The sequence below is a fragment of the Abramis brama genome (genome assembly GCF_963993115.1).
Source record: "Abramis brama genome assembly, chromosome: 16".
NCBI lineage: Eukaryota > Metazoa > Chordata > Actinopteri > Cypriniformes > Leuciscidae > Abramis > Abramis brama.
In genome coordinates, this window is record NC_139978.1 from 20,658,470 (window position 1) to 20,684,363 (window position 25,894).

General features: G+C 36.4%; 1 protein-coding gene across 3 annotated transcripts in view; it reads left to right on the forward strand.

Moving 5' to 3' along the window:
- Window positions 1-6,177: 6,177 nt before the first annotated feature.
- Window positions 6,178-25,894, forward strand: part of ercc6l2 (excision repair cross-complementation group 6-like 2) — a 38,715-nt gene continuing 18,998 nt past the window's right edge. Inside the window, exons 1-16 of one of the 3 annotated variants that reach the window (XM_084138358.1) lie at window positions 6,178-6,356; window positions 6,788-7,196; window positions 7,284-7,394; window positions 8,041-8,234; window positions 11,524-11,685; window positions 11,875-12,082; window positions 12,179-12,436; window positions 14,593-14,712; window positions 15,741-15,812; window positions 17,276-17,421; window positions 17,544-17,639; window positions 18,080-18,179; window positions 18,376-18,528; window positions 18,860-18,931; window positions 22,519-23,257; window positions 24,007-24,161. In XM_084138358.1, the coding sequence (XP_083994484.1) occupies window positions 6,918-7,196; window positions 7,284-7,394; window positions 8,041-8,234; window positions 11,524-11,685; window positions 11,875-12,082; window positions 12,179-12,436; window positions 14,593-14,712; window positions 15,741-15,812; window positions 17,276-17,421; window positions 17,544-17,639; window positions 18,080-18,179; window positions 18,376-18,528; window positions 18,860-18,931; window positions 22,519-23,257; window positions 24,007-24,161 (2,865 nt within the window). In that variant the 5' untranslated portion in view covers window positions 6,178-6,356; window positions 6,788-6,917. The remainder of the gene's footprint in view (window positions 6,357-6,787; window positions 7,197-7,283; window positions 7,395-8,040; window positions 8,235-11,523; window positions 11,686-11,874; window positions 12,083-12,178; window positions 12,437-14,592; window positions 14,713-15,740; window positions 15,813-17,275; window positions 17,422-17,543; window positions 17,640-18,079; window positions 18,180-18,375; window positions 18,529-18,859; window positions 18,932-22,518; window positions 23,258-24,006; window positions 24,162-25,894) is intronic. The other 2 variants (XM_084138360.1, XM_084138359.1) reach the window with 2 other exon arrangements.

Consider the following 25,894-nt stretch of genomic DNA (forward strand, 5'->3'; position numbering starts at 1 on the left):
AACATTGAGAAAATCGCCTTTAAATTTGTCCATTTATGTTCGCGATTGTGCTGCATTCACTCACAAAAAGAAATGTTTTATATATTTACGGTAGGAAATTTACAAAATATCTTCATGGAACATGATCTTTACTTAATAACCGAATGTTTTTTAGCATAAAAGAAAAAACGATAATTTTGACCCATACAATGTATTGTAGGCTACTGCCACAAATATACCCGTGAGACTTGTGACTGGTTTTGTGATCCAGGGTCACATTTATGATACACCATTGTTTTTTAAATGTCGTATTTGGGCATGTATAATCCCCCGGTTTAAAACACTAAACAGAATAATTCCCCTGCACTGAAGAACAACGATCTGCGTAACTATAGTGGCCATACTGTACGTGCAGGGATGTGGACATTGGGTTCTGCTGAGCTGGTACATTTCAGAAGGCCTTTGTTTTTCCGTTCAGCAACACATCACTGTTGGTCCGTGGTGGCACACAAAACCCATGCCACCGTGCCAGTGTCCAATGGTGGCGGGAGAACGTCTAGCTGCAAGGATGAATAGGCGATTCCTACCAACTGTATCAGAGCACTCCAAAAATGCCGACACCAGCAGGTTTTTTCACTGGTCTTGCGTTTTGTTTGCTTATCAAATCAGTCTCAGACCATAAGAGGCCCATCGAGGCTTTTGATGATGGAACGGGGAGAGTTATATTGGATGCTTGATGTGTTTATTGTAGCTCAAGTCAACAAACAAAAGGGCCCTCTATGGGGTCCCGGCATAATGAGCGCCGCTTTGGTTGTAAATATGTGTGTGTTTTTTTCATCCAGTCTTTCCATCTCAATGCAGGACAAAAGAGACCAGCCCATCCAATTCAGGTCAGCCTGAATTTGGCGATGTAGCTCACTGAGTTAAATCATTTGTGCGCACAAAGCCTCAAGAGGATGCCAGCCGACGATGGGAACGACGATAGATAAATAAATAAATAAATAGTGCACTTGTTATTTGCACTCTTCCTGCAACTAGATTCTGTGCCTTTCCATAATAGACCCCACTTCAAGACGATCAGTGTTTGCTTTTCAAGTGTGTGCTTGCGGTTGTATAATTGCCTGTGAGAAAGACAAAGGAAGAGGGATAAAGGGGCTGGATTTAGTTCAAGAAGCCTGGAGAATGTTCAAGTATACATCTACACTGAAACGCATGGCAGCACTCTATTTGTTGCTGTATTTTATGTGGGCAACATCTTTGATAAAGCAAGTATATTCAAAAATAATTTCTATGTAACTACTGTTGACGTGCGGACAGTTACATTTATATACAAATGAGAAAAAAATAGGTAGGGGGAAGGAAAAAGAAAGAAAAGAGAAGCCCTTTCCACCCCAAAGGCATTAATATTCTGGGCCATGTGACATTTTAAATTAACAGTGAGAGTAAATAGCTGACAGAATGCGGCACACGTTGCCAAAGCCGGGTCCAAAGAAATCACAAAAGTTCTATGTACTCGTTCCAGAATTCTAGAATTATTTTGCAAGCATGAGGCGCTGGTGAATTCAACCACAAATCAGCCGCTTATGTCTCGCTGAGACACGCTAGCAGTTTACATGAAAGTTTTAATTGTGTGCATCCCTAAAGTTTTAATAGTAAGCAGTCCTAGACTGTCACAGATCCTGACAAATCTGTATGGAAAAGAAGACTGATGCCTTGTGGATGAAGGGCCGGGAAAAGTATTAGGGTTCTATCAGACACCTCATTCAGCCTGTTTGAAAGATTCAGTGGTGTGTCTGTGATGTTGACCACACAAACAGAGACGTGGGGAAATGACGCAAAACTTCTGGAATCTGCTTGAGACAGACCTCACACACAGCTGAAACTTCCAGCTCGACAGAAAGGAGATTTTGTAAAGCTTTGCTGCTGATATGAACATATGCATTAATGAGGAATATATTGGAAAAAGACTAAGGGAATAGTAATGCAAACCCATATGGTCTTATGATCACTCATGTTTATATAATGTTAAAGAAAATAACTAATAGTAGCAGTTGGTTGTGCTGTTGTTAACACTAAAAATATGTCTATCCAAAAAAAAAAAAAATCCTTGTGTCAAAAAAGTCTGGACAGCATGCATGTGTTTAGAAACTTAGACATGATGTGACTAAAGACATTACAACCTATTGAGCATCTATCTGCTGTCTAGACTATGTTCTGTTAGATATTTATTGCTCTTTGGAGGTGGTGGTTAGAAAAGACAAGAGGTTTTTGAGCTCAAGAGGGTTAGGCTATTTATTTACTTATTCATTTCATTTATTTATTTTCCCCAAAGCCCTCTTTTATTTATTTATTTACATATTTATTTATTTACCCAAAAACCCTCTTTTTTTTCATTCTTTTTTTTTTCACCCCAGAACCCAATTCATTCATTCATTGATTCATTCATGTTTATTTATTTATTTATTTATTTTCCCCAGAACCCGCTTTTATTATTATTTTTTATTTTAATTTATTTATTTGTTTGTTTGTTTATTTCCACAAGAACCCTATTTATTTAAAAAAAATAATATTTACCCCAGAATCCTATTCATTCATTCATGTTTATTTATTTATTTATTTTCCCCAGAACCCGCTTTTATTTTATTTTATTTGTTTGTTTGTTTATTTCTCCAAGAACCCTATTTATTTAAGAAATTTATTTATTTACCCCAGAATCCTATTCATTCATTCATTCATTCATGTTTATTTATTTATTTATTTCCCCCAGAACCCGCTTTTATTTTATTTTATTTTAATTAATTTATTTGTTTGTTTGTTTATTTCCCCAAGAACCCTATTTATTTAATACATTTTTTTATTTACCCCAGAATCCTATTCATTCATTCATTCATTCATTCATTCATTCATGTTTATTTATTTATTTATTTTCCCCAGAACCCGCTTTTATTTTATTTTAATTAATTTATTTGTTTGTTTGTTTATTTCCCCAAGAACCCTATTTATTTAATATTTTTTTTTATTTACCCCAGAATCCTATTCATTCATTCATTCATTCATTCATTCATGTTTATTTATTTATTTATTTATTTTCCCCAGAACCCGCTTTTATTTTATTTTATTTTTATTTATTTATTTGTTTGTTTGTTTATTTGCCCAAGAACCCTACTTATTTAATAAAAAAAATGTATTTACCCCAGAATCCTATTCATTCATTCATTCATTCATTCATTCATTCATTCATTCATTCATTCATGTTTATTTATTTTCCCCAGAACCCGCTTTTATTTTATTTTATTTTAATTTATTTTAATTTATTTATTTGTTTGTTTGTTTATTTCCCCAAGAACCCTATTTATTTAAAAAAAAAAATTCACCCCAGAACCCAATTCATTCATTCATTCATTCATTCATTTTTTTATTTGTTTGTTAATTAATCCAAGAGCCCTCTTTTATTTATTTTTTTACCCCAGAACCCTATTCATTCATTCATTCATTCATTCATTCATGTTTATTTATTTATTTATTTTCCCCAGAACCCGCTTTTATTATTATTTTGTATTTTAATTTATTTATTTGTTTGTTTGTTTATTTCCACAAGAACCCTATTTATTTAATTTTTTTTTTATTTACCCCAGAATCCTATTCATTCATTCATGTTTATTTATTTATTTATTTTCCACAGAACCCGCTTTTATTTTATTTTATTTGTTTGTTTGTTTATTTCTCCAAGAACCCTATTTATTTAAGAAATGTATTTATTTACCCCAGAATCCTATTCATTCATTCATTCATTCATTCATGTTTATTTATTTATTTATTTTCCCCAGAACCCGCTTTTATTTTATTTTATTTTAATTTATTTATTTGTTTGTTTGTTTATTTCCCCAAGAACCCTATTTATTTAATACATTTTTTTATTTACCCCAGAATCCTATTCATTCATTCATTCATTCATTCATTCATTCATTTATTTATTTATTTATTTATTTTCCCCAGTACCCGCTTTTATTTTATTTTATTTTAATTTATTTATTTGTTTGTTTGTTTATTTGCCCAAGAACCCTACTTATTTAATAAAAAAAAATTATTTACACCAGAATCCTATTAATTCATTCATTCATGTTTATTTATTTTCCCCAGAACCCGCTTTTATTTTATTTTATTTTAATTTATTTTAATTTATTTATTTGTTTGTTTGTTTATTTCCCCAAGAACCCTATTTATTTTAAAAAAAATGTATTTACCTCAGAATCCTATTCATTCATTCATTCATTCATTTCCCCGTAACCCTATTTATTTATTTATTTATTTATAAATAAAGAACATCTTTTAACATCTTACATTATTACCAAAGCATTAAATGCTGGTAAGAAGTCATCACCAAAATGTATTTTACTGACAGACATAGTTTTTATATTTTAATTAAAAAAGAGATGCATAGCTACATTAAATATCTGTTTATTTTTCTCTCACAATAGGATAATCATATATGGGTCTGTGTCATCAGCAAGTTCAAAAACATCTGGTCTGCACATATAGTAACTTCAAGCAAATACATAAAAACAATAACATCAACAGAATCCTTTTTTAAAATTTCCATAATCAATTTTATGAAGTTGAAACTGTCATTTTTGGCCTAGTAGTAATTGGTTTTGGCTTTCTAAGTTTGAGTGACTCATGGGAGAAAGTCTGTGAAACACAGATGGAGAATTTCCTAAGCGCAAGGAGAAGAGGACAAATCTCCCATTCAGCATCTGCAGTGAGGGGGAACTTCAGTGGTCTCTGCTGCCTGCCATCTCACACTGCTAATGAAAAATGCCATTTACACTACCGCATGGGACAACATAAGTGCATGGAGCTCAAAACTACAACACTGTGGCCTATTGTAGGAAAGTCATCTAAGGGCATTTATTGCTCAGGAAAAGCCTGATGCGTCTCCATCTGAACATTATACCTCAGGAAACATTTTACCTGGATGATTAAGGATATTTGTGGTAGAAACAATCAAGAGGGCCTATATCTGAATGAAAACCTAAGGAAACAGCTTGTCGCTATTGTTATCCAAGCTAAAGATGAGGAGGAAGCCTGTGTTGTCCGCTCGGCTATGGTACACTGCAAGACAAAAACAGACCTTTCTGTCCTCTCTCAATGCTGGGAATTTATAGGGCAGCTGCTGGAGATGTTCTTATAAAGAAGCCCAAGCAGTCATGACAGATGGTTTACATAGCAGAAGGCATTGGGTCGAACACAACACTTCTACTTCTTCTTCTACAGAAGCGCATGGGTCTGTTTGCCCCCATGAAAAAAACAGCCACCCAAGATGGGTGGTAATGGTGAGGTCAGTCCGAATGAATGTGTTAAAGAGATATGGTCGGGACCACCCTTGAGCAAAGCCATTAACTGCGTTCGTTGACCATAATTAGCAGATTTGGTGGCTCCCCTGGAAAGAGGCTCATAATCTACTGAGAAGAAATACGTACATTAGGAGGATGTCAAACAAATGAGTGGAACTTTTCCAGTCTGAGTCTATAGCAATGTAGGGCTGTGTGCTAATTTGCACTGGTCTGGTCTGGTTACCAGACACAACCTGCCGTATATTTAACTGCAATTCAAAATATTTTGATTTGAAGATTTGGTTGTCAGCATATGATTGATTATATGATTTTTTGCACCAGGTAGAACAATAAAACCTCAGTTTGCATAGCTCAGGCATATCTGATTATTATAATTAATTATACTTATTTTAGTATTATTTATCAAAGTATTTATTACTTTATTATAGTATTACTATTAAATAAAGGAAAACTGAAAAATATTTGTATATTATTTATTTTAAACTTTCATGTTTATTTTAGTTTTAGTTTTTTAAGTTTAAGTTGTTCATCTAAAATATAAATATTAGATGGGAGAAAGTCTGTGAAACACAGATAAATAAATAAATATTTCCATTTAATTTATTTAAACAAAAACAACATGTTAGTATTGGTGTAAGCTGCCCCTTCAAGTGAATATAGAAAAGTGAACAGTATAAATATTAAGAGCTAATTGATCTAAGTTTACTAATTTAATCTTTAAATTATTACAAGTAGCCTATTGGCTTTGTTTTTTTTAAATGATTTTATTTCATTTCATTTCGTTTCGTTTCGTTTCGTTTCTCTCTAAGCGCTTGTCCGGAAAGTGCAGCTCTCAACACACAGATAGGTAAATAAACGCGAATCTCTCCGCTGTGACGCTGGATGCAGCATGTTGCTAAGTTGATGAGAACGAAATCAAAATTCATTGGACATGCAGAGGAATAACAACCTGTTTATCTTACAGGCACCAGAAATACATGATCATCTCAGAGACTACATCGAGACTAAAATGAATTCATGATGGTAAGACTAAACTGACTTCCACTGTGTAAGGAATTAACTCAAGGAATAGCACTTAAAGTGATCGCAACTCGCAAAATATACTTTTAAATTAAAACAAATAAATATTTAATCAAAATTCGCGTCAGACTTCACGAATGAGTGAGACAGCTGAGCTTAGTTAAAGACATAAAAAATCTGATAAATTATTCCTCTGGATAATCTCATGTCATGTTCTTCCTAAACTGTATGGCTTTCTTCCCTCTTTCCTCACAAAAGAAGGTGTTAGGATGACAGTCTCAGTCCCTATTCACTCTCATTGTATGGGGAATAAAATTGTTTGCTGATCTATACTTTTAGCTTTAGCTTTAACCTTTCAGCAAAGTTCTCAATATCCAAATAATATGAAAATATTATACGTTATATAATAATATAAATAATAATACGTTTTGCAGGTCAAACGTACAACTCCTACTCTGATCACCATAATGATTTCATCGTTTGTGCTGCTCCAAAGGAGAAGCCGGTCACAACTAAACAAGCCGTTATCTAGTTAGCACCTGTATTGATGTGAACTCTGTCTTGATGGAGATGGAGGAGGAAGGCTCATCTACAAAGGGCTGGAATGCCAGAACATCTAGCCCTCAGTTTGAGGACGAGAGGCCTCTTTTCCACAGTAACCAGACGCCTCCAGGTACTTCTGAGCCATTTCTGCTGCCAGGAAGTGACATAAAAGTTCCATACACCATCAATCGATATTTACGAGACTATCAGCGAGAGGGCATTCAGTTCATCTATCATAACTATGCCAAATCCAGAGGATGCATCTTGGGTGATGACATGGGTCTTGGAAAAACGGTTCAGGTAAATCCACGCAAATCTACGTATTACAATGTATAGAATAAACCCAGTAAGGCCTGCTCATTTTTCCTCTTTCCTTTGTTTTTTTAGGTCATCGGCTTCCTAGCTGCAGTGTTGCAGAAAACTGGTACATGGAAAGACGTTGAGAACAACAGGCCACAGTTTTTGCTGTCACAGAAGCCATCAGAACAAGTTCAGAAAGTAAGTGTCAGGGTTTGGGTTGATGAAAGTAGCGAGGACTCAAATGCAGAGTGATGGGCTTTTATTAAGCATAAAATAAAACAAAAACAAACAAAAACTACCCCGTGGGGGAAACAAGACAGGCAGCAAGACTTTACAAGAACTGGACTTGGCAGGAACAGGAAACATGAGGCGACGAACCAGCACAGGACTGCAAACACAAGGAGAATAAATAGGGAGGTAGGGCAAATGAACAAACGACAGGAGAGCACATGGCTTGTCATGTGTTTCCTTGTGCCATGTGCTCTCCTGTCGTTTGCTCACACCAAACATGATTAAAACACAAGCACATGGCCAGCAAAACAAATCACAAGCCATGTGATAACACAAACCGAGACATGAACACGCAGCCAATGAGAACACTCATAAGACACGTGTTCACACAAAACATGACAACATGAAAGCACACAGCTAGTGTAAACACGCTGCATGCTACACAGCACAAGACAAAACACGACATGAAAGCACAGGAGTGTCAGGGCTCTGTCACAAAACCAAGAAACAGACTAGACAGAAGTGACGGAACCCTGACAGAAGGTTCTTGTGTAATACTGCATTAAAAGCCCTTTAGTAGTAGGCTATTTTTTGTTTGTTTGACTCTGTTCAGGTTTTCCTCATTGTGGCCCCGCTCTCTGTCCTCTACAACTGGAAAGATGAGTTAGACACTTGGGGTCATTTTAGAGTTGTGGTCGTGCACGGTGTGAGGAAGGATGAAGAACTGGCGCGTGTGCAGAGAGGAAGATGTGAGATTGCTCTTACTACTTATGAGACCCTCAGACTCTGTTTGGACCAGTTTAACAGGTATATTGTTCATACTGAGTTCAGTTTGTTTTATATTTTTTGTTTTATATGTATACTTAACTGTTCAAAAGTTTGGGGTCGGTAAGATCTTTTGGTTACACTTTATTTTAAGGTGTCTTTGTTAAACTGTAATTATACATTTAAGTACTGAGTAATATTAAGTAACTACATGTACTTACTATAGGGTTAGGATTTGGGTTAAGTTTGGTTTAGGGTTAGTTGCATGTAATTATTTATAATTAGGGGCCAAGCACCGAAGGTGCGGAGGCACCTATTGTATCTGTTCCCGTTCTTCTTATTATTATTCTTCCGACTGGGAGTCTATGGCAGCCCATAGAACCGATTGCGGGAAAGTTGTTTTGGTTTGACATTCTGATAGAGGACAGTCCCAACATTAAATACACCAATTTTGGTGTGTCTAAGTCATTCCCTCTAGCGCCACCACCTGTCCAAAGTTTCACTCATATTTACGCTAATAACTTTTGAACCGTAAGGCCAATCAACAAAATTCTTTTTTCCTCTGATTTCTGAGCTCATGCCGATTCGATTGCACCCTATGTCGTCATTTTCCGTCATAAAAACATGGCCGCTATTTTGAATTTTCCAAAAAAGCTACTTTTTCGAACTCATCCTAGACGGTTTGTCCGATTTGCATGAAAATTGAACCAGATCATCTTCAGGCAGTGTTGACAAAAAGTTATTAAATTCTAGTTGATTCGTCAAATCGTTTTCGATAAACGCTCGAACAAATTTTACGTAGTGCTTGCGAAAACAGTCGTAAGGCTGTATCTTCGCAACGGTTTATCGTATTCAGACCAAACTTGGTACAGGTCATCACAAGCATGACCTGAGGCTACATGCTGCGTTTCGGCGCAGTGCCACCTACTGGTCCGGAGATGTTAAAAATGGCTATTTTTGCTTATAACTTCTGAACAGTTTGTCCAAAAATCATAAAATTGGTCTCGTTAGATTCAGGGCAACATGCCGACATTTTGAATTTTGTGCTAAAATGCTGTATTTTAAGAACGCATGAACGGATTATTACGAAACTTGGTATGGGTCATCAGCACATGTCCTAAAGGAGCCTGAGAAGTTTCGAAACAGCGCCACCTAGCGGTGAATTTTTTCCCCCAAATGCTTATAACTTTGGGTGTGGTCGACTTATTTTCACGAGACTCATCTAATTAGACTCCTGAATCCTTGCCGAGTCCTACGATACCAAACATGATAGGTTTCGCCTTACGGTTTGTGTAGCGTTGTAATTTAGCGCTTAAAAAACATTTGGCTATATCTTCGAAACCTCTTGTCCGATCGAGAGGAAACCACCGTCAGAAGTTTGGAAACATAGGTCAATAGCTAAATACCAATGGCCAAATGCAAAAATATTGATAGTAAGGGGTAGTAAAATCCAATCAAAGTCATGTGTCAGTCATTTTTTACGTGTTTTTTCATATAAATGTCTATAACTCCGAAGCGAATTGAGATATTTTCACCAAAATTGACACATATATGTACGGCAGGGATAGGCAACTGCGGTCCTGGAGGGCCACTGTCCTGCAGAGTTTAGCTCCAACCCCAATTAAACACACCTGAACAAGGCAATCAGTGTTTTCAGGATTACTAGATAGATACAGGCAGGTGAGTTTTTATCATGGCTGAAGCTAAACTCACTCTGAGGACACATAAAAAAAATGGTGGGACTGAGCCTCTTGGTGGCGCTATAATAGAACAAAACATGAAATTCTCATTGACTTCAATACAGTTTTGTGAAATAAAATGCTATACTAAACAAATACATTGGTGTAATTTAATGAAACTCAGAATGTGCCATCAACACCATCTCCTGAAAGTACCCAACATATTTCAAGACAGCGCCACCTTTTGGTCAAAAGTTATAACAACATTTCTAAAAATGCTAATAACTTTTGAATAAATCTGCCTATTGAAATGCCACTGGTATTAATAGATTCTTTGGGTCAAGCCGAGAACATAGATACCAAGTTTTCCTTATTTGGCCGTACTTCCTGTCCGCCATCTTGATTTTCATTCAAAACCTACTTTTTCGAACTCCTCCTACACCGTTTGTCTGATTTTCACCAAAATCAAATTGTATCATCTCCAGACCGTGCCGACTAAAAGTTATGGATTTCGTGTCGATTGACGAAACCGTTTTCGTATAGCGCAGCAGCAAAGTTGAGGCATGATGCTGAAGGCACTATTCAGGCTTTATTTCTGCAATGCCTTGACATATTGACACCAAACTTTATATGTGTCATTGTCTCGTCACTCTGACCACATCACATCAGTTTTGTAACTGCGCCACCTATTGGTCGAAAGTGATAATCCATTAAATCATATTTTTATTTACTGTTTCTATGATTTTTCAGGCATTTTGCCTAAAATCCTCTTTAATGTCTTTAATTGCTCATTGTTGCAGTTGGTCTGACACTTTCAGCAATGTTGGCATGTCTTGTCATGACTTGTCATATATCTTGTCACTGATTGTGCTTGGCCCCGATAATTGCTGCTTGCAGCTATATTTTATAGTTATTACTATAGTAACTACATGCAACATATGTAACTGACATAAAATAAAGTGTTACCGATTTCTTTTAAAATGTTTTCTTATGCTCATCAAGGGTGTATTTATACAAAAGTACAGTAAAAACAGTAATATTGTAAAATACTATTACAATTTATAATAATTGTTTTCTATTTTAATATATTTTAAAATGTTATTTATTCCTGGGATGGCAAAGCTGAATTTTCAGCATCATTTCTCCAGTCTTCAGTGTCACATGATCCTCCGGAAATCATTCTAATATGCTGATTTGGTGCTCAAAAAACATTTCTTATTATTATCAGTGTATCAACGTTTTTGTGGAAAGTTGATACATTTTTTCAGGATTCTTTGATGAATAGAAAGTTCTAAAGAACAGCATTTACAGATTTACACATTTTTTTTTTTTACATTATTAACATTTTACCATCACTTTGGATCACTTTAATACGTCCTTGCCAAATAAAAGATTAATTTCTAAAAAAAAAAGAAAGAATCTTACTGTCCCAAAACTTTTGCATGGTATTCAGTTATATTGAGTACATTTCAAAATGTTTTATTTCCTATCATATTTAAACATTCATTGTACAAAGTTAAGTGGTCAGTGTAGTTTTCAACATATTTATTTTTCTGCTTTTCTTTGTGATTAAATTCAATTAATGATGATGACTCATCTTTTTCACACTACACAATGTGAAAATTGTGAAAACAATGTTTGATTTTGTACAGTATTGATTGGGCTGCCGTTATCGTTGATGAAGCTCACAAAATAAAGAACCACAGGTCCCAGATCACTCAGGCCATGAAGGAGATGAGATGTAAAGTGAGGGTTGGACTGACAGGAACAGTTCTTCAGAACAACCTTGAGGAGCTGTGGTGTGTTATGGACTGGTGAGACACTCAGAAAGCACCACTGATTTTAACCCTGATTGAGGTACTTGAGCTCCATTTTGACTTGGATGCTTTTGTAGACCGTTTACTGGGGTTTGGAACATAAGTTGTATATTTTTGTGCCATTATACTACCTCATGAAAATGTTAATTTCTCTATTCATTTGTTTAAAACACTTTCGTGTCATAGGGCCATTCCTGGATGCCTGGGTCCTCTGGCAGGTTTCAAAAACAGGTTTTCGGACCCCATTGAGCAGGGGCAGAAGCACACTGTGACAAAAAGAGCTCTAGCAGAGGGCCGTAAAGCAGTTCAGGAACTTGCCAAAAAACTCTCACACTGGTTCCTCAGGAGAACAAAGGCCCTTATCAGTGACCAGCTACCTAAGAAAGATGATCGAGTGAGTTAGTTCAAGTCAAAGAAACCAACTGATTTAATATGATATCTCATAGTACATGCTCTGATCTGCACTCCTTCTGGTCTTGTCCCTCTTCAGGTTGTCTATTGCTCACTCACAGACTTCCAGCGGACGGTGTACCGAGCAGTGCTGGACACAGATGATGTGAACCTGCTGTTGCAGAGCTCAGGAAAGTGTCACTGTGGCAGTGGCCGTACACGGAAGAAGTGCTGCTACAAACTGAACGCAGACGGTGTGCCGGTCAGAAACCTGTACTTCAGTTATCTGGCTATACTGAGAAAAGTCGCAAATCATGTTGCACTACTGCAGTCCAAAGAAGGAACCAGCAAAAAACAGGTTAGTAATTGGGTATAGTGGGAATAGTGAAGGATTGTTGTCAGATACACTATCGTTCAAAAGTTTGGGGTCTATAAGATTTGTGTTTTTGAAAAACAGTAAAATAATTATAATGTGAAATATTATCACAATTCAAAATAACTGTTTTCTATTTTAATATATTTTAAAATGTAATTCCTGTGATGGCAATGCTGAATTTTCAGCAGCCATTACTGTCTCGTGATCCTTCAGAAATTGTTTTAATATGCTGATTTGCTGCTCATGAAACATTTCTTATTATTATCAGTGTATGTCAGTACAACTGTTAAAACAGATTTGAGGTTTGATTGAATGTAGGCTAGGGGTGGGAGATATTGACAAAAATGAATTTCTCGATATTTTTTTCCAATATCTCGATATCGATATTCAGACGATATTTTTGCCATCCTTCAAAGAAATGTGTGCAAACTGGCAAAGAAGGTCCATTTGCTGCATTTGACCTATTATTGTAGGCTATAGAATTATTATTTTTTAAATAAAATAAAGGAGCTAACTAAACAGAATCTGAGGTAGCCCCTACTTTTTCCACTTAAAAAAAAAAACAAAAAACAAAAAAAAAAAAACCCGGAACTAGGCACCTCTTGCAACAGTGATTATTAAATCAAACAACAATATTGTTGATGATAAATTCAAAGTAAAACAAATTATTTTCAAAACACTATAAATCCATCCATTTTCCCCCCAAAACGCTATAAATCCACAATTTTTTCCCCAAAAATTGATGGTTTGTCTTTTAAAAAAAGTCTTTTGTCTTTTTATTTTTCGTGTTTGCATTTATGAGGAAAAAAACAATATTACGTGACAGTTCTACATTATGGACGCGAGCGCTCTGAAAGCGGCACTAAAAGACTTTCAAACTTTCACAGAGACCTCAAAACAGAAAGCACAAAGCCTTTCTTTAAAACGAATTTCGTTTTGTATTAATTGTATCTTAATTTTAATAACTTTTTCATTAACCAAATTCCTGGATTTAATACATAAAAAGTAAATATAGGCTAGCACAACATAAGGTGCTTGAACTGGAGATTATATCATCATGAACCGGACCGTAGCCTACTCGCCTCACAGGCCTAAAAAATTTGAAATATATTTACAGAAAGCTGGTTCTAAACAAAACCATCCAAAACAAAATAAAACTATGTAGCCTAATAAATGTGAATTTCTCCGGTGCGTTCACTAGCCTACTGCGAAGATCGCGAGTCAATAGCCTATCGTCAACTTCATCTTTGCAGCCGACACAGAAATTAATAAACAATTAAAATGTCTTATTGCAATATTTCACATATTCATAATCATTACTTTTGCTGGTTCTTTGAGGCAGCTTTTTAGGTTTATGGCGTTTTAGAAAAGAGCTCTTCACGTACAGACACCGTTTCACCAAGGCACAGCGGCCCTTCAGCACATAAGAACAAAAAGAGAAAAAGCACGGACTTACTAATTACGAAACTTTGATGTGGTTGAACAGGTGAAACAGTCACAAATTCTTCTGCAACTCAAACCTTCTCAGTACGAGTGATGAAGGAAGAGAACAGCATTACAGTTTTCAGCGCGTCCTCCTCTGATTGCTGTGTTGTGACTGAAAAAGTGCGTGCAGGAGCACATGCGCAAAACGTAGGTTTGTAAAATGTCCTTTTGTAAAATGACATATGATAAAATAAAAATAATTCATATATCATTTTACAAAACGGTTTTGCGCATGTGCTTCTGCACGCACTATTTCGAATTTACGTATGAATGTGCGTTTTTGACGACACGGGACCATGGGCTGGGCCACTCGGAGGTTGCTTCCGGGAATAGTAGCCTACAGTATTAAAAATCGCTACATATAATTGTTTAGAAGGTTATAGTGTGCGTTATTTGTTTTCTCTTTAACTTCTTTCAGCTCTTTTCATGTTTGGGGGGTCGGATTGTACAAATTATGAAATATTCGATATCCCAATTTTGCATATCGTCCAGACAACAATTTGGATATTATCGTCTAAACGATATATCTCCCACCTCTACTGTAGGCTATGTTAGAATGGCTCAAATGGACTCAGTCCATTAAGAACAGATTGTGTTTATCATCATCATCCTTTATCTTTCTGTAAATATTTTTGCAATTTTTCCAACCACAGGAAAAATACGTGACAGCCATTTGCGAGCAAGTTTTTAAAAAATTTCCAGATTTCACAGAGAGGTGCAAACAAGCAGCATTTGAAGCAATGTCTGACCCCATGTACAGTGGAAAAATGAAGGTGAGGCATTTTTCCTAATGATCAAGAACCAGATTTGGAGTTATTTTACACAATAATTGTATATTAGACTGTTGGAGTACTGTTAGGGCTTTTTGTCATTTAAAATTTTTACTTGCCCATCCAACATTTTCATTGGATCCACCACAAAGGGAATGATACATTTTTATTTTTAACAATGCGATTTTATTTTTGCTAGAATATATTCAGTTTTCATTCAATGTAAATTTTTCTTTCTGTTTACTATAAATATTTTTTCTTTACACAATTCTGAAAATTACATAATTAGAATGTAACTATAATTCATAAACACACTTTTGCTGGCCTGCAAATGAATTGGTTTGCCGTTTTCAACACATTATCTTGGCGACACGTCAGCAGAATTTTCAACAACAATATTGAATACATTGTTTTAATTTTGCAAGACATAAAAAATAATGTACAAGATAAATATATCCCATTCTCATTGTTGAGCCCTGAGTGTAAAAGTATGTTAGTTGCATATTACAGTTATTAGAATCAGGGGTGCCCACATTATCAAACGGACAGCATAGAAAATTTGCTTCGCCAAGATATCTTCATTTCCAGTCCGTTCCGGATTTTTCACTGGCAATATGGAGATTAATAAACCCTCTTGTGGCTAGCACTGGCCCTGAGCTGTCTTCCATCTGAGGCTGTGGATACACTTCCTTGAGAAATAACAAGGACAGTATTTAACATTTCTTCAGGCCTTCCTTTCAAAGGTTTCCCCCTCCCGTTAGCCGGAGCATCTTGAGGGTGCTGTTATTGGCAGATGCTGAGTTACTGGCATCCTCACAAGAATGGCCGCTGGTTTCTGAAACATCAGCAATAGAAAGAAAAGACACAGCCTGCTCTGTTAATCTCAACCCAGTGGCCACTGACTGACGTGTTATTTCTCATTACAATTTAAATGAAAAACTTTGTGTGTTTTCACATGTTATGATAAGCAAGATTGTCTTTGCTCCCATCATCATTTTGAAAAGCGTGTCCTGTTTTTCTTCCTGTTTCAGGTTCTGCAAAAGCTACTAAATCACTTTATCGCGAAGAAAGACAAAGTTCTACTCTTCTCTCTTTCCACCAAGGTGAGGTGGTTATAAAAAGTTTGCTATGCTATTTAAAAATGTATATAAACTATATGGTGAACGTGATTTCACCAAGTGCAACATGTTCCTGGATCAATATCTTTGTTGATTCTGGAACAACATTTCAATCAACCGATCATATTTGAGAGTGAAGTTTACAGTTTATATCAAGATTAGGCTTACAACCAGGGTTAGGTGCTTCTACATCAGTGTTATTCACATATCATTTCCCTCTGATTTTAGGGATAACTTATGGGGTAGGGTTAGGTTTAGGGGTAGGGATTGGGTTAGGACTACATTTTCAGACAGGAATGTTGTTCCAGGATCAACAAATTATTTTGATTCAGGAACATGTCTTACTTGGCAAAATAATATACAGTATATAATCTGCAAGACTGCTGAAAGTGTCCTGTGTATCTGGCACCAAGACGTTAGTAGCAGATCCTTTAAGTCCTGTAGGTTGCGAGGAGACCAGGGCAACACCTTGAACTCTTCATCATGGTCCTCAAATTATTGCCCTGAAAGAGGCCACTTCCACCAGGGAACACCATTGTTATGAAGGGGTGCAACTGGTCTGCAATAATGTTTAGGTACAGTAGGTGGCACGTGTCAAATTTATGTCCACATGAATGGCCGGACACAGGGTTTCCCAGCAGAACATTGCTCAGAGCATCACACTCCCTCCATCGGCTTGTCGTCGTCCCACATTGCATCCCGGTGCCATCACTTCCCCAGATAAACGGCACACGTACAAGGCCGTCCCACATGATGTAAAAGAAAATGGGACTCAGCAGACTAGGCGACCTTCTTCCACTGCTCCAAGGTCCAGTTCCAACTCTCGAAAACCCATTATAGGTGTTTTTGACGGTGGGCAGGGGTCATCATAAGCACTCTGGCTGGTCTGCAGCCATTTAGAGTGAGATGCACTGTGTGTTGTAACACATTCCTCCCATAACCATAATCCCATAGTTAAAATTTTGTGTGACTTGTGCCACAGTAGACCTTCTGTTGGCTTGGACCAGATGGTATAGCCTTTGTTGCCCTCGTGCATCGATGAGCCTTGGGCGCCCAACACCCTGTTGCCAGTTTGTCCTTCTTGGACCACTGTTGGTAAATTCTCACGACTGCTGACCGGGGGCAACAGTTGTGCCGTTTCAGCGAAACTCTGACCCTATTGCCTTGCCATTGCAATTTGTCCCTTAGATCGCTTAGATCTTAATTCCTTATTACAAGAACTGATTGTTTGCTTACCATCTAATCTACCCAGACCTTAATATGTGGCCTTGTTAGGGGGTGATCAAAGATATTCGCTTCCTCTGACTGGTCATAATGTTTTGACTCATCAGTGTATATAATTTATATAATTGTGAATCAATTTGAATTAATTTTAATTGATTGACAGTCCTAATTTTATTAAATATAAATCAGGTTATACAAACCTTTCTTTATACTTTCTTTCACAGCTGTTAGATGTTCTGGAAAGTTATTGTATGGCCGAGGGTCTGGAGTACCACAGACTGGACGGAAACACCAAGTCTAAGGACCGAGTTAAGATAGTGAGAGAGTTCAACAGCTCTCGAGATGTCAACCTATGTCTGGTGTCTACTTTGTGAGTGTGGCCCCAAAAGCTATTATGTTTCGTTATGCCTGTTATTTACAAGATCTCCCAAAATTTATGACAACATGACAGTCTGATTTACAATGATTTTGATCTTCATGCTTCTTCTGTAGGGCGGGTGGGCTTGGCCTAAACTTCATCGGAGCGAATGTTGTCGTTTTGTTTGATCCAACATGGAATCCTGCCAATGATCTCCAGGCTATTGACAGGTGAGCAAATAAAAAGGAAATATTCATATAATTAGGTATTTGCATTTGAGTATTAAATATTGACAAACATTTTAAAATTCTTCAGTGCTTTTTTATACTTTTAGTCTGCAAATCAGCATATTAGAATGATTTCTGAAGGATCATGTGACACTGAAGACTGGAGTAAAGGCTGCTGAATATTCAGTTTAATCATCACAAGATTAAATAGAAATAAAAAGCGTTAAAATAGATTTGTTTTTTAATTGTAATAATAATTCCCAATATTACTGTTTTACTGTATTTTTTGATTGTATAATGAGTATAAGAGACTCCTTTCAAAAACATAAAAAAAAATCTTACTGACCCCAAACTTTTGAACAGTAGTTTACATTTGCAGGTTGTATGGAATTTAGCAAGGTCCCAATAAGACTTGTTGACGTGAATCCTGTTTCAATTTACAGGGCGTATCGTATTGGCCAGTGCAGAGATGTGACGGTTTTTAGACTCATCTCTTTAGGAACGGTAGAGGAGATCATATACTTGCGCCAAATTTACAAACAGGTATGTTGATAAAAAAATTTACATTTCAGCAAAGGTGTATGAAGATATCATTCCTATACAGTTTGACAGTAATTTGCTGTTGTGAGCATTTTTAGTTTTAGCTCCCTCATCATTACACCTAATACATATGATTACACTAAAATTATGTACAATTTATTGAGACCTGTTTGTTTTTCTCTCCTTTTTTGCTTGACAGCAACTTCAGTTGTCAGTGATTGGCCAGGAGAATGCTAGACGCTACTTTGAGGCGGTTCAGGGTACTGACAGCAAGGCAGGGGAGCTGTTTGGTACCCGAAACCTTTTCCGCCTGCAGACTGATGGCACCTGTCTTACCCATCGCATCCTGGAGGTAAAAAAACGTCCACATCCAAAAATCTGCATCTAAACCCAGCGTCTTAGTTCTATATATATATATATAGATATAGATATAGATATATATTTTATATATGTTATATTGTTCAGTTTTCCAGTCTTGTGAAATTAATTTAGATTTTTAGGGCACATCATGAACTTGTAATTCAGAGGTTCTGATGAGCATGTGGAAACTATCTACAGAGTTTTACTGTCTGTAAGGGCCCAGCTGATCATACATGTCCCTAATGACATGCCTTTAATGAACTGTTTATATGAAATGAATTCCTTCTCATTGACATGATGGGAATCGCGTGTTTGGCTTACAGAGGGAGGGCCAAGTGGAGGTGGGAATCATGACGGCCAGAACTCAAGCTCTGGACGAGAGGATGGAGGAGCCAGTGAGTACCCACCCTGTCACAGACCCGTGACTCAAACGTTTCTCTTTCCCACCCATCCCTCCCCTCTTCTTTCCCATCATTTATCTGTTCCCACGGCATGACGGGCGAACACATGGTCGTAATCAACCCCTTCTGAAGCCCAGTGGTGAAGACCACACAGAAACATACTATCTATACCACATTTATTTACTCAGCAGAGGCCTTATCTAATTGTTCTTCTGGAAAGAACCTCACACATTGATTTTCTGAAGAGGATGGGCACTGACTGCAACGTCTCGGCTTGTTAAAATCAATGTTTTGATAAAAACTGGATGACGCTATCAAAGTGTGGTTAAGTTGTATGTTATGTATTTTAGATGTTATCCATTAAGAAACTGTTATAGACATTTCAATATAGATTGGTGTGAAATATACATTTATGTAAAGGATGACGCTTCCTTGGTTGAGAGCAGAGTTCTGTTTTTTTTTAAGCATTGCAGTTGTATTAGTAAAGACAAAACAGTAGAAAGTTGTTTTGTTTGCTTATTTTCTTGTCATTATTTGACAGCCATTATTTTATTTTGTCATTATTTTATCACATTCAGTTTAGATCATCACACTGTAAAAAAAAAAAAAAAAGATCAATGAGCTATGACAACATATGCTTTTACATTGCCTAACTCATCAAAATAAGTTAAGCAATTTTCAACTTTTTCATGTCAAGTCAAGTCAAGTCAAGTTTATTTATATAGCGCTTTTCACAATACAGATTGTATCAAAGCAGCTTCACAGTATTAAATTAAAATAATACATCAATGCTTGTTTCTAGTGGAAAATGTCCACGTTTGGTAATTCTGATCAATAGTATTGTTGATTGATTAATTCAATTAAATATCCCCAACTGAGCAAGCCAAAGGCAACAGTGGCAAGGAACCGAAAAACTCCATCAGGTGACCTAATGGAGAAAAAAAAAAAACCTTGGGAGAACCCAGGCTCAGTTGGGGGCCAGTTCTCCTCTGGCGTTTATGAACTAGAGGTTGGATTTAACTGTAAGATTAAAAGTATTATATGAATGCCTGGCTGAAAAGATGCGTCTTTAATCTAGTTTTAAACTGGGAGAGCGAGTCTGAGCAACGAACAGTATCAGGAAGACTATTCCAGTCTTTTGAGTTTTCAGAGTTTTGGAGCTAAATGTGAAAATGCTCTCCCTCCTTTGGTGGATCTGGATATCCTAGGTATGACCAAAAGCCTCGAATTTAGTGATCTTAAAGAGCGCGATGGATTATAGGGCGATAGAAGATCCGTTAAATAGACTGGAGCTAAACCGTTTGGGGATTTATAAGTCAGTAGCAATACCTTGTAATTAATACGGAACTTTATAGGTAACCAATGTAGTGATGATAAAATTGGTGTTATATGATCATATTTTCTTGATCTAGTAAGAACTCTAGCGGCGGCATTTTGGACTAACTGTAGCTTGTTTATTGAGGATGCAGGACAACCGGCTAATAAAGCATTACAGTAATCTAGTCTCGAGGTCATGAATGCATGAACTAATTTTTCTGCATCAGAAACTGATAGCATGTTAAGTAGCTTAGCAATGTTTCTAAGGTGGAAAAAGGCTGTTCTTGTAACATATGAAATATGATTTTCAAAAGACAGGTTGCAGTCTAGTATAACACCTAGGTCTTTTACTGTAGAGGATAAAGTAACAGGACATCTTACTATGTTAAAGTTGTAGTGTAAGAGGTTTTGTGGGCGGTTTATTAAACCGATGATTAGTACCTCTGTCTTGTCTGGATTTAATAAAAGAAAATTGTGCGTCATCCAATCTTTTATATCTTTAACACACTCTGTCAAATTGGATAATTTAGCGTTTTCATCTGGCCGTGATGAAATATAGATTTGAGTGTCATCAGCATAACAATGGAAACTAATTCCATGTTTCCTTATAATATTTCCAAGTGGCAGCATATATATTGAGAATAACAGAGGGCCTAACACAGATCCCTGCGGCACTCCATAGTTTACTGGAGTTATGATAGATTTTTCTCCATTTAAATAGACAAAATGGTAGCGGTCAGATAAGTATGATCTGAACCAACTTAATGCTTGTCCTTGAACACCAGTATAATTTTGTAGTCGATCTAAGAGTATTGTGTGATCTATAGTATCGAACGCAGCACTAAGATCAAGTAAAACTAGTATTGAGATACAGCCTTGGTCAGATGCTAAAAGTAAGTCATTTGTAATTTTAACGAGCGCAGTTTCAGTGCTATGGTGCGGTCTGAATCCAGACTGAAACTTTTCATAGATGTCATTTTCTTGCAAGAAAGAACCCAGGTGAGCGGACACCACTTTTTCTAGTATTTTAGACATAAAAGGAAGATTTGAAATGGGTCTATAATTTGCTAGATTATGCGGGTCTAATTGTGGTTTCTTAATGAGAGGTTTTATAACTGCCAGTTTAAATGTTCTTGGAACATGACCTAAAGATAAAGATGAGTTAATAATATTGAGGAGAGGCTCTTCCACTATAGGTAACACTTCTTTCAGTAGTTTAGTTGGTATGGGATCTAATAAACATGTTGTTGTTTTAGATGAAATGATAAGTTTACAGATAACTCTTTTTGTTCTATAGTTGTAAAGCACTGTAATTGTTCTTGCGTCGTGATAATTGAGGCTGAATTATAAGGCGCGATTGAGGATTGAACGTTTACAATTGTGGTTCTGATGTTTTCTATTTTCTCAGTGAAGAACTTCATGAAATCATTACTACTAAACTGTAACGGAATATTTTGTTCAGGTGACATCTGTTTATTTGTTAGTCTAGCCACGGTGCTAAATAAAAACCTAGGATTGTTTTGGTTGTTTTCTATTAGTTTGCGGAGGTGCTCAGCCCTGGCCGCTTTAAGGGCCTTTTTATAACCTGACATACTGTCTTTCCATGCGATTCTAAAGACAACTTTTTCATGTTATACAAGATGCAACTCATTTTTTGAAGTCAGTTTAATGTAATTTAAGTTGACTTGACTGGATGACTTAAACATCCAAGTTGATTGTACTTCGAAATTTAAGGCAGCAACTTTTTTTACAGATTGAATTTATCATTGTTTGGAGATTAAGCATTTCTATTGTTTAATAGCAATAGCAGAAAGCAATTGTTTTATATTGGCATATTATGAATATTATATATATATAGAGAGAGAGAGGGAAATATATATATATATATATATGTTTTATTTATATATGTTGCAGAATTTTGATACAAATAATTTGAGATATAATAATACAAAAATAAAGATGGAAAAGAGAAAATTGTCCGCAAATTGCCAAAAAACCCATTATTTACCCTACATTTTTATTTACCCTACGGTGAACTTAAAAAAAAAACACACAACATAAAATAGAACAAAATTTCCAGATAAAAATAATCAAAACCTTCAAAGCAAAAATACAACTATAACACCTGTTTGAAGAACTCACTAAATCGTTTGTGTCCTTAATTTTCATATTTTTATGCAAATAATCAAAGCAATGTTGATAGTTAATAAACAAAACAAAACATCTTCTCTATAAAACTAATGAACTATCTTGATTTACCTCAGGATCCCCGGTCAGCGGATGCTGCTACTGAGCAGACAGGTGGATCAGCAGGCTCTGGGGTTAAAACCACTGGGGTGTTGGACTTCAGCAGTACAAGTGAAGATGAAGATCCCTGCTGCTCCAGGCGCTCAGAAACACACACAGGAGAGCAGACGGGAGCTGGTACTTCCTGTATTGGCAATATGGGCCTGTATAGTGTTCTCCAGAGACAAATGACTCAGAGAGGATTGCAGGAGACGGACAGTGAAGAGGACCTTAGTAGTCAGAGTCAGGACGAGGATAACTATGCAAAACCCACCACGATTAAGGGACAAGCATCTAAGACACTGGATCTGTCCATTGAATCCAAGGAAGGGATGGAGGGAGTCACTGATGGTAAACCACAGAGAATATCAGAAGTGTCAGCAGACCTTGAGCTCCTTCCACCAAGATCACACAAACACAACAATGACAGCACAACTGGTGGCAAGAATCATGTTCACAAAAGGGTGAAGTTTGCAGATAAAAGATCTGAAGTTGATATTGAAAGTTTTTCTTCATCAGAAGATGAAGTGCCTCAGATAGGCGTGAGATGTATGAAGGGTCCTTCTCCTCAGGAGAATAAGTCAACTCACAGATGGTCTTCTGGGAAGGACAACACTACACAAATGTCTTTGGGCATAAAGAGCCGAAACACATTATGCTCTAACAAAACCCAATCCAGAGATGAAGGAAACACCGGAACTCTGGACTCATTGTTAGGTATAACTTGGACTATTTACCTGGATTTAAAATAATCTTTTATATTCAGTATCTTTATTGATGGTAACACTTTATTTTAAGGTGAAGTAGTTACACGTTACTACATGTACTTACTATAGCAATAACCGTAAATTATGCATAATTACAAGTAACTAAACCAAACCCTAACCGTAACTCTATAGTAAGTACTTGTACTATTTTGAGTAAGTACAATGCAACTGTCACCTTAAAATAAAGTGTAACCTTACTGATTTTTGGCCAGTTATCACAAACAGAATATTGAATTAAATAATCCAAAAATAGATTTAACCACCAACAACATTTGAACATTGCCATCTTTGTGGGGACATTTTGTCCCCATAAACGTAGGGTTTACCAGGACACACACACAAATAAAAATAATAAAGATAAATAAAAAGTGCACGTAACATTAATTTACAATAACTGAATAACAGTTAATAACATTATAGTGCAGTTAGACTGTCGTTTGTTTTACACATTCAGTCCAGTCTTTTCACATACAGAGTCAATAAGAAGTTTAGACATTTTGAGAAGATTGGTTTCTCCATTGGGTGTTTCAGATATCAATCTTCTCAAAATGTCAGCTTTTTATTGACTCTATATATGAAATGAATAGAGAGAACTGAGTCAATAAAAAGTTTTAACATTTTGAGAAGATTGAAGTCATCTTGAGTTTGTTCCAGTTCTCTTTGTTCCAGTCTACTTGAGTGTTTTGACTTCTCTGACAGGTGGACTTCAGCACGTGAGCTACACCCACTCGAATCAGAAGGTAGTGGGCTCCAGCAGAGCAGAAGACCGCCTGAGCCGTGCTGCCGTACGAGATGTGTTTGAACTCAACAAGCACTCACAGCTTCCTGCGAACCAGATTCTGGATTCATCAGAGGTTTCTACAAGTTTTATATTTATGCACCTCACACCAATCTCACTAGGAGTTACCACGCTTTTTTGTGTGTGGTATTTCAGTGCAACTAACTAACAAAAGTATCTATCTTGGTAACATTTGAATGTTTTTGAGATGTTTTTTTATATATACATTAATATTATTTTTCTTAATTAAAATATAATTTATTAACAAAAAAACTGTTGCACAAGTACATTCTGTCATTTAAATAACTTATATGTTTGCACACTGTGGGGGGAATTCACTAACAATTTTCTTTTGCATGCACATGCAGTATTTCAATGCAACTAAAAATAGTATTTTGGTCACATTTTAATGTTTGAGAGATTTATTTTTATAGAAATTAGTAATCATTTTTGTATTCAAATTTAAATATGATTTATTAACAAAAAATGTTGAACTACATTTGAACAACCGGTCAGTAACACAACTAATTTATTTCACAGTCCTTAATTACACAAACATTTTGCTGTCAGAAATGACTGAATATAAAAACTTCTGTTTAGTGAGTGAATCAAATGTTGATTCAGTAACTGCTCCAATTCGATGCGTTCATTTGGTGAAAGATTTGTCAGACTGATTGAGAGCAGTAACTTTTTGTTTTGTTTTCTGAGTGATTTATTAAAAGAATGGGCTCTTTTTTTGAGTGGAATCAAGACAGTTTAACTGAAAGATGTATTGTTTTCGCGTTATTTCATGGTGCTTTTATCTCATTACATTAAATTCAGTGTGGAAAATCACAATTTATGTGAAATATAATTTCTTTAGCTGTGGCACAGGAGATTCAGCTCTGCAGTTCAGGAACCACTGCATGAGACACAGCATTGGTTGGTTATTTTCTTTAAGATGTTGTGAAATAAAGCCAGTTCAGCTAGTTTGTCCTCAGGTGTTTAAAATGATACATTTTGTGGTATAAATCCACTGCAGATACAGATCTACTACGTACCATTTTTTCACCGTTGCACACAGCATAATGATTATCCGTATCGGTTATGTTTTGTCCTGCACGTGCTTTTCATTAGGGCCCAAGCCCTGAAAGGGCGAAGGCCCTATTGTTTCCGTAAGGATTTTTTTTTTTTTTTTCATTATTTTTTTTTTTGCCTTTTTGCCACTTTTGGGGCCCTTAACATGCTCAAAAACTCTTGAAACTTTGCACACAGGTCAGAACCCGCGGCCATCAGGGCCGGACTGAAGCTGGTACCCGGGCGTGGCAGGGGGGCTCGACAGCGCCCCCTGGAATGGGGTCCGAAATCTTGGTCCATATATCAAACACGCTTGCATGTAATAATATGAAACTCAGTACACATATAGATCTCATCGGGCCGAACAACTTTCGTGCTCTAAGTTTTTCAAAAGCCCAACAGGAAGTCGGTTATTATACGTTGTTTGGAAAACGCATACAATGGAATGTGAAATACTCCTCCTAGGGAATTCATCCGATCGCCGCCAAACTCGGTGTGAATGAAGTCAAGACATTGAGGATGAATTCTTGCGAACAGATTTTTGATATCTCGAACGGTTTGGCCGTGGCAAGGAAACGAATTTATGGCGAATAATGGGACACCGGAAGTGTGTTATAACTTCTGCATACATTATCTGATCTTGCTGAAACTTCAGCAGTGTGTTCGTTGTAAGAGTCTATTCCATTTAATCTTTGTTTTTCAAGGTTTCAGGGGCTTTTGGGGCCCTTAACGTGCTCAAAAACTCTTGAAACT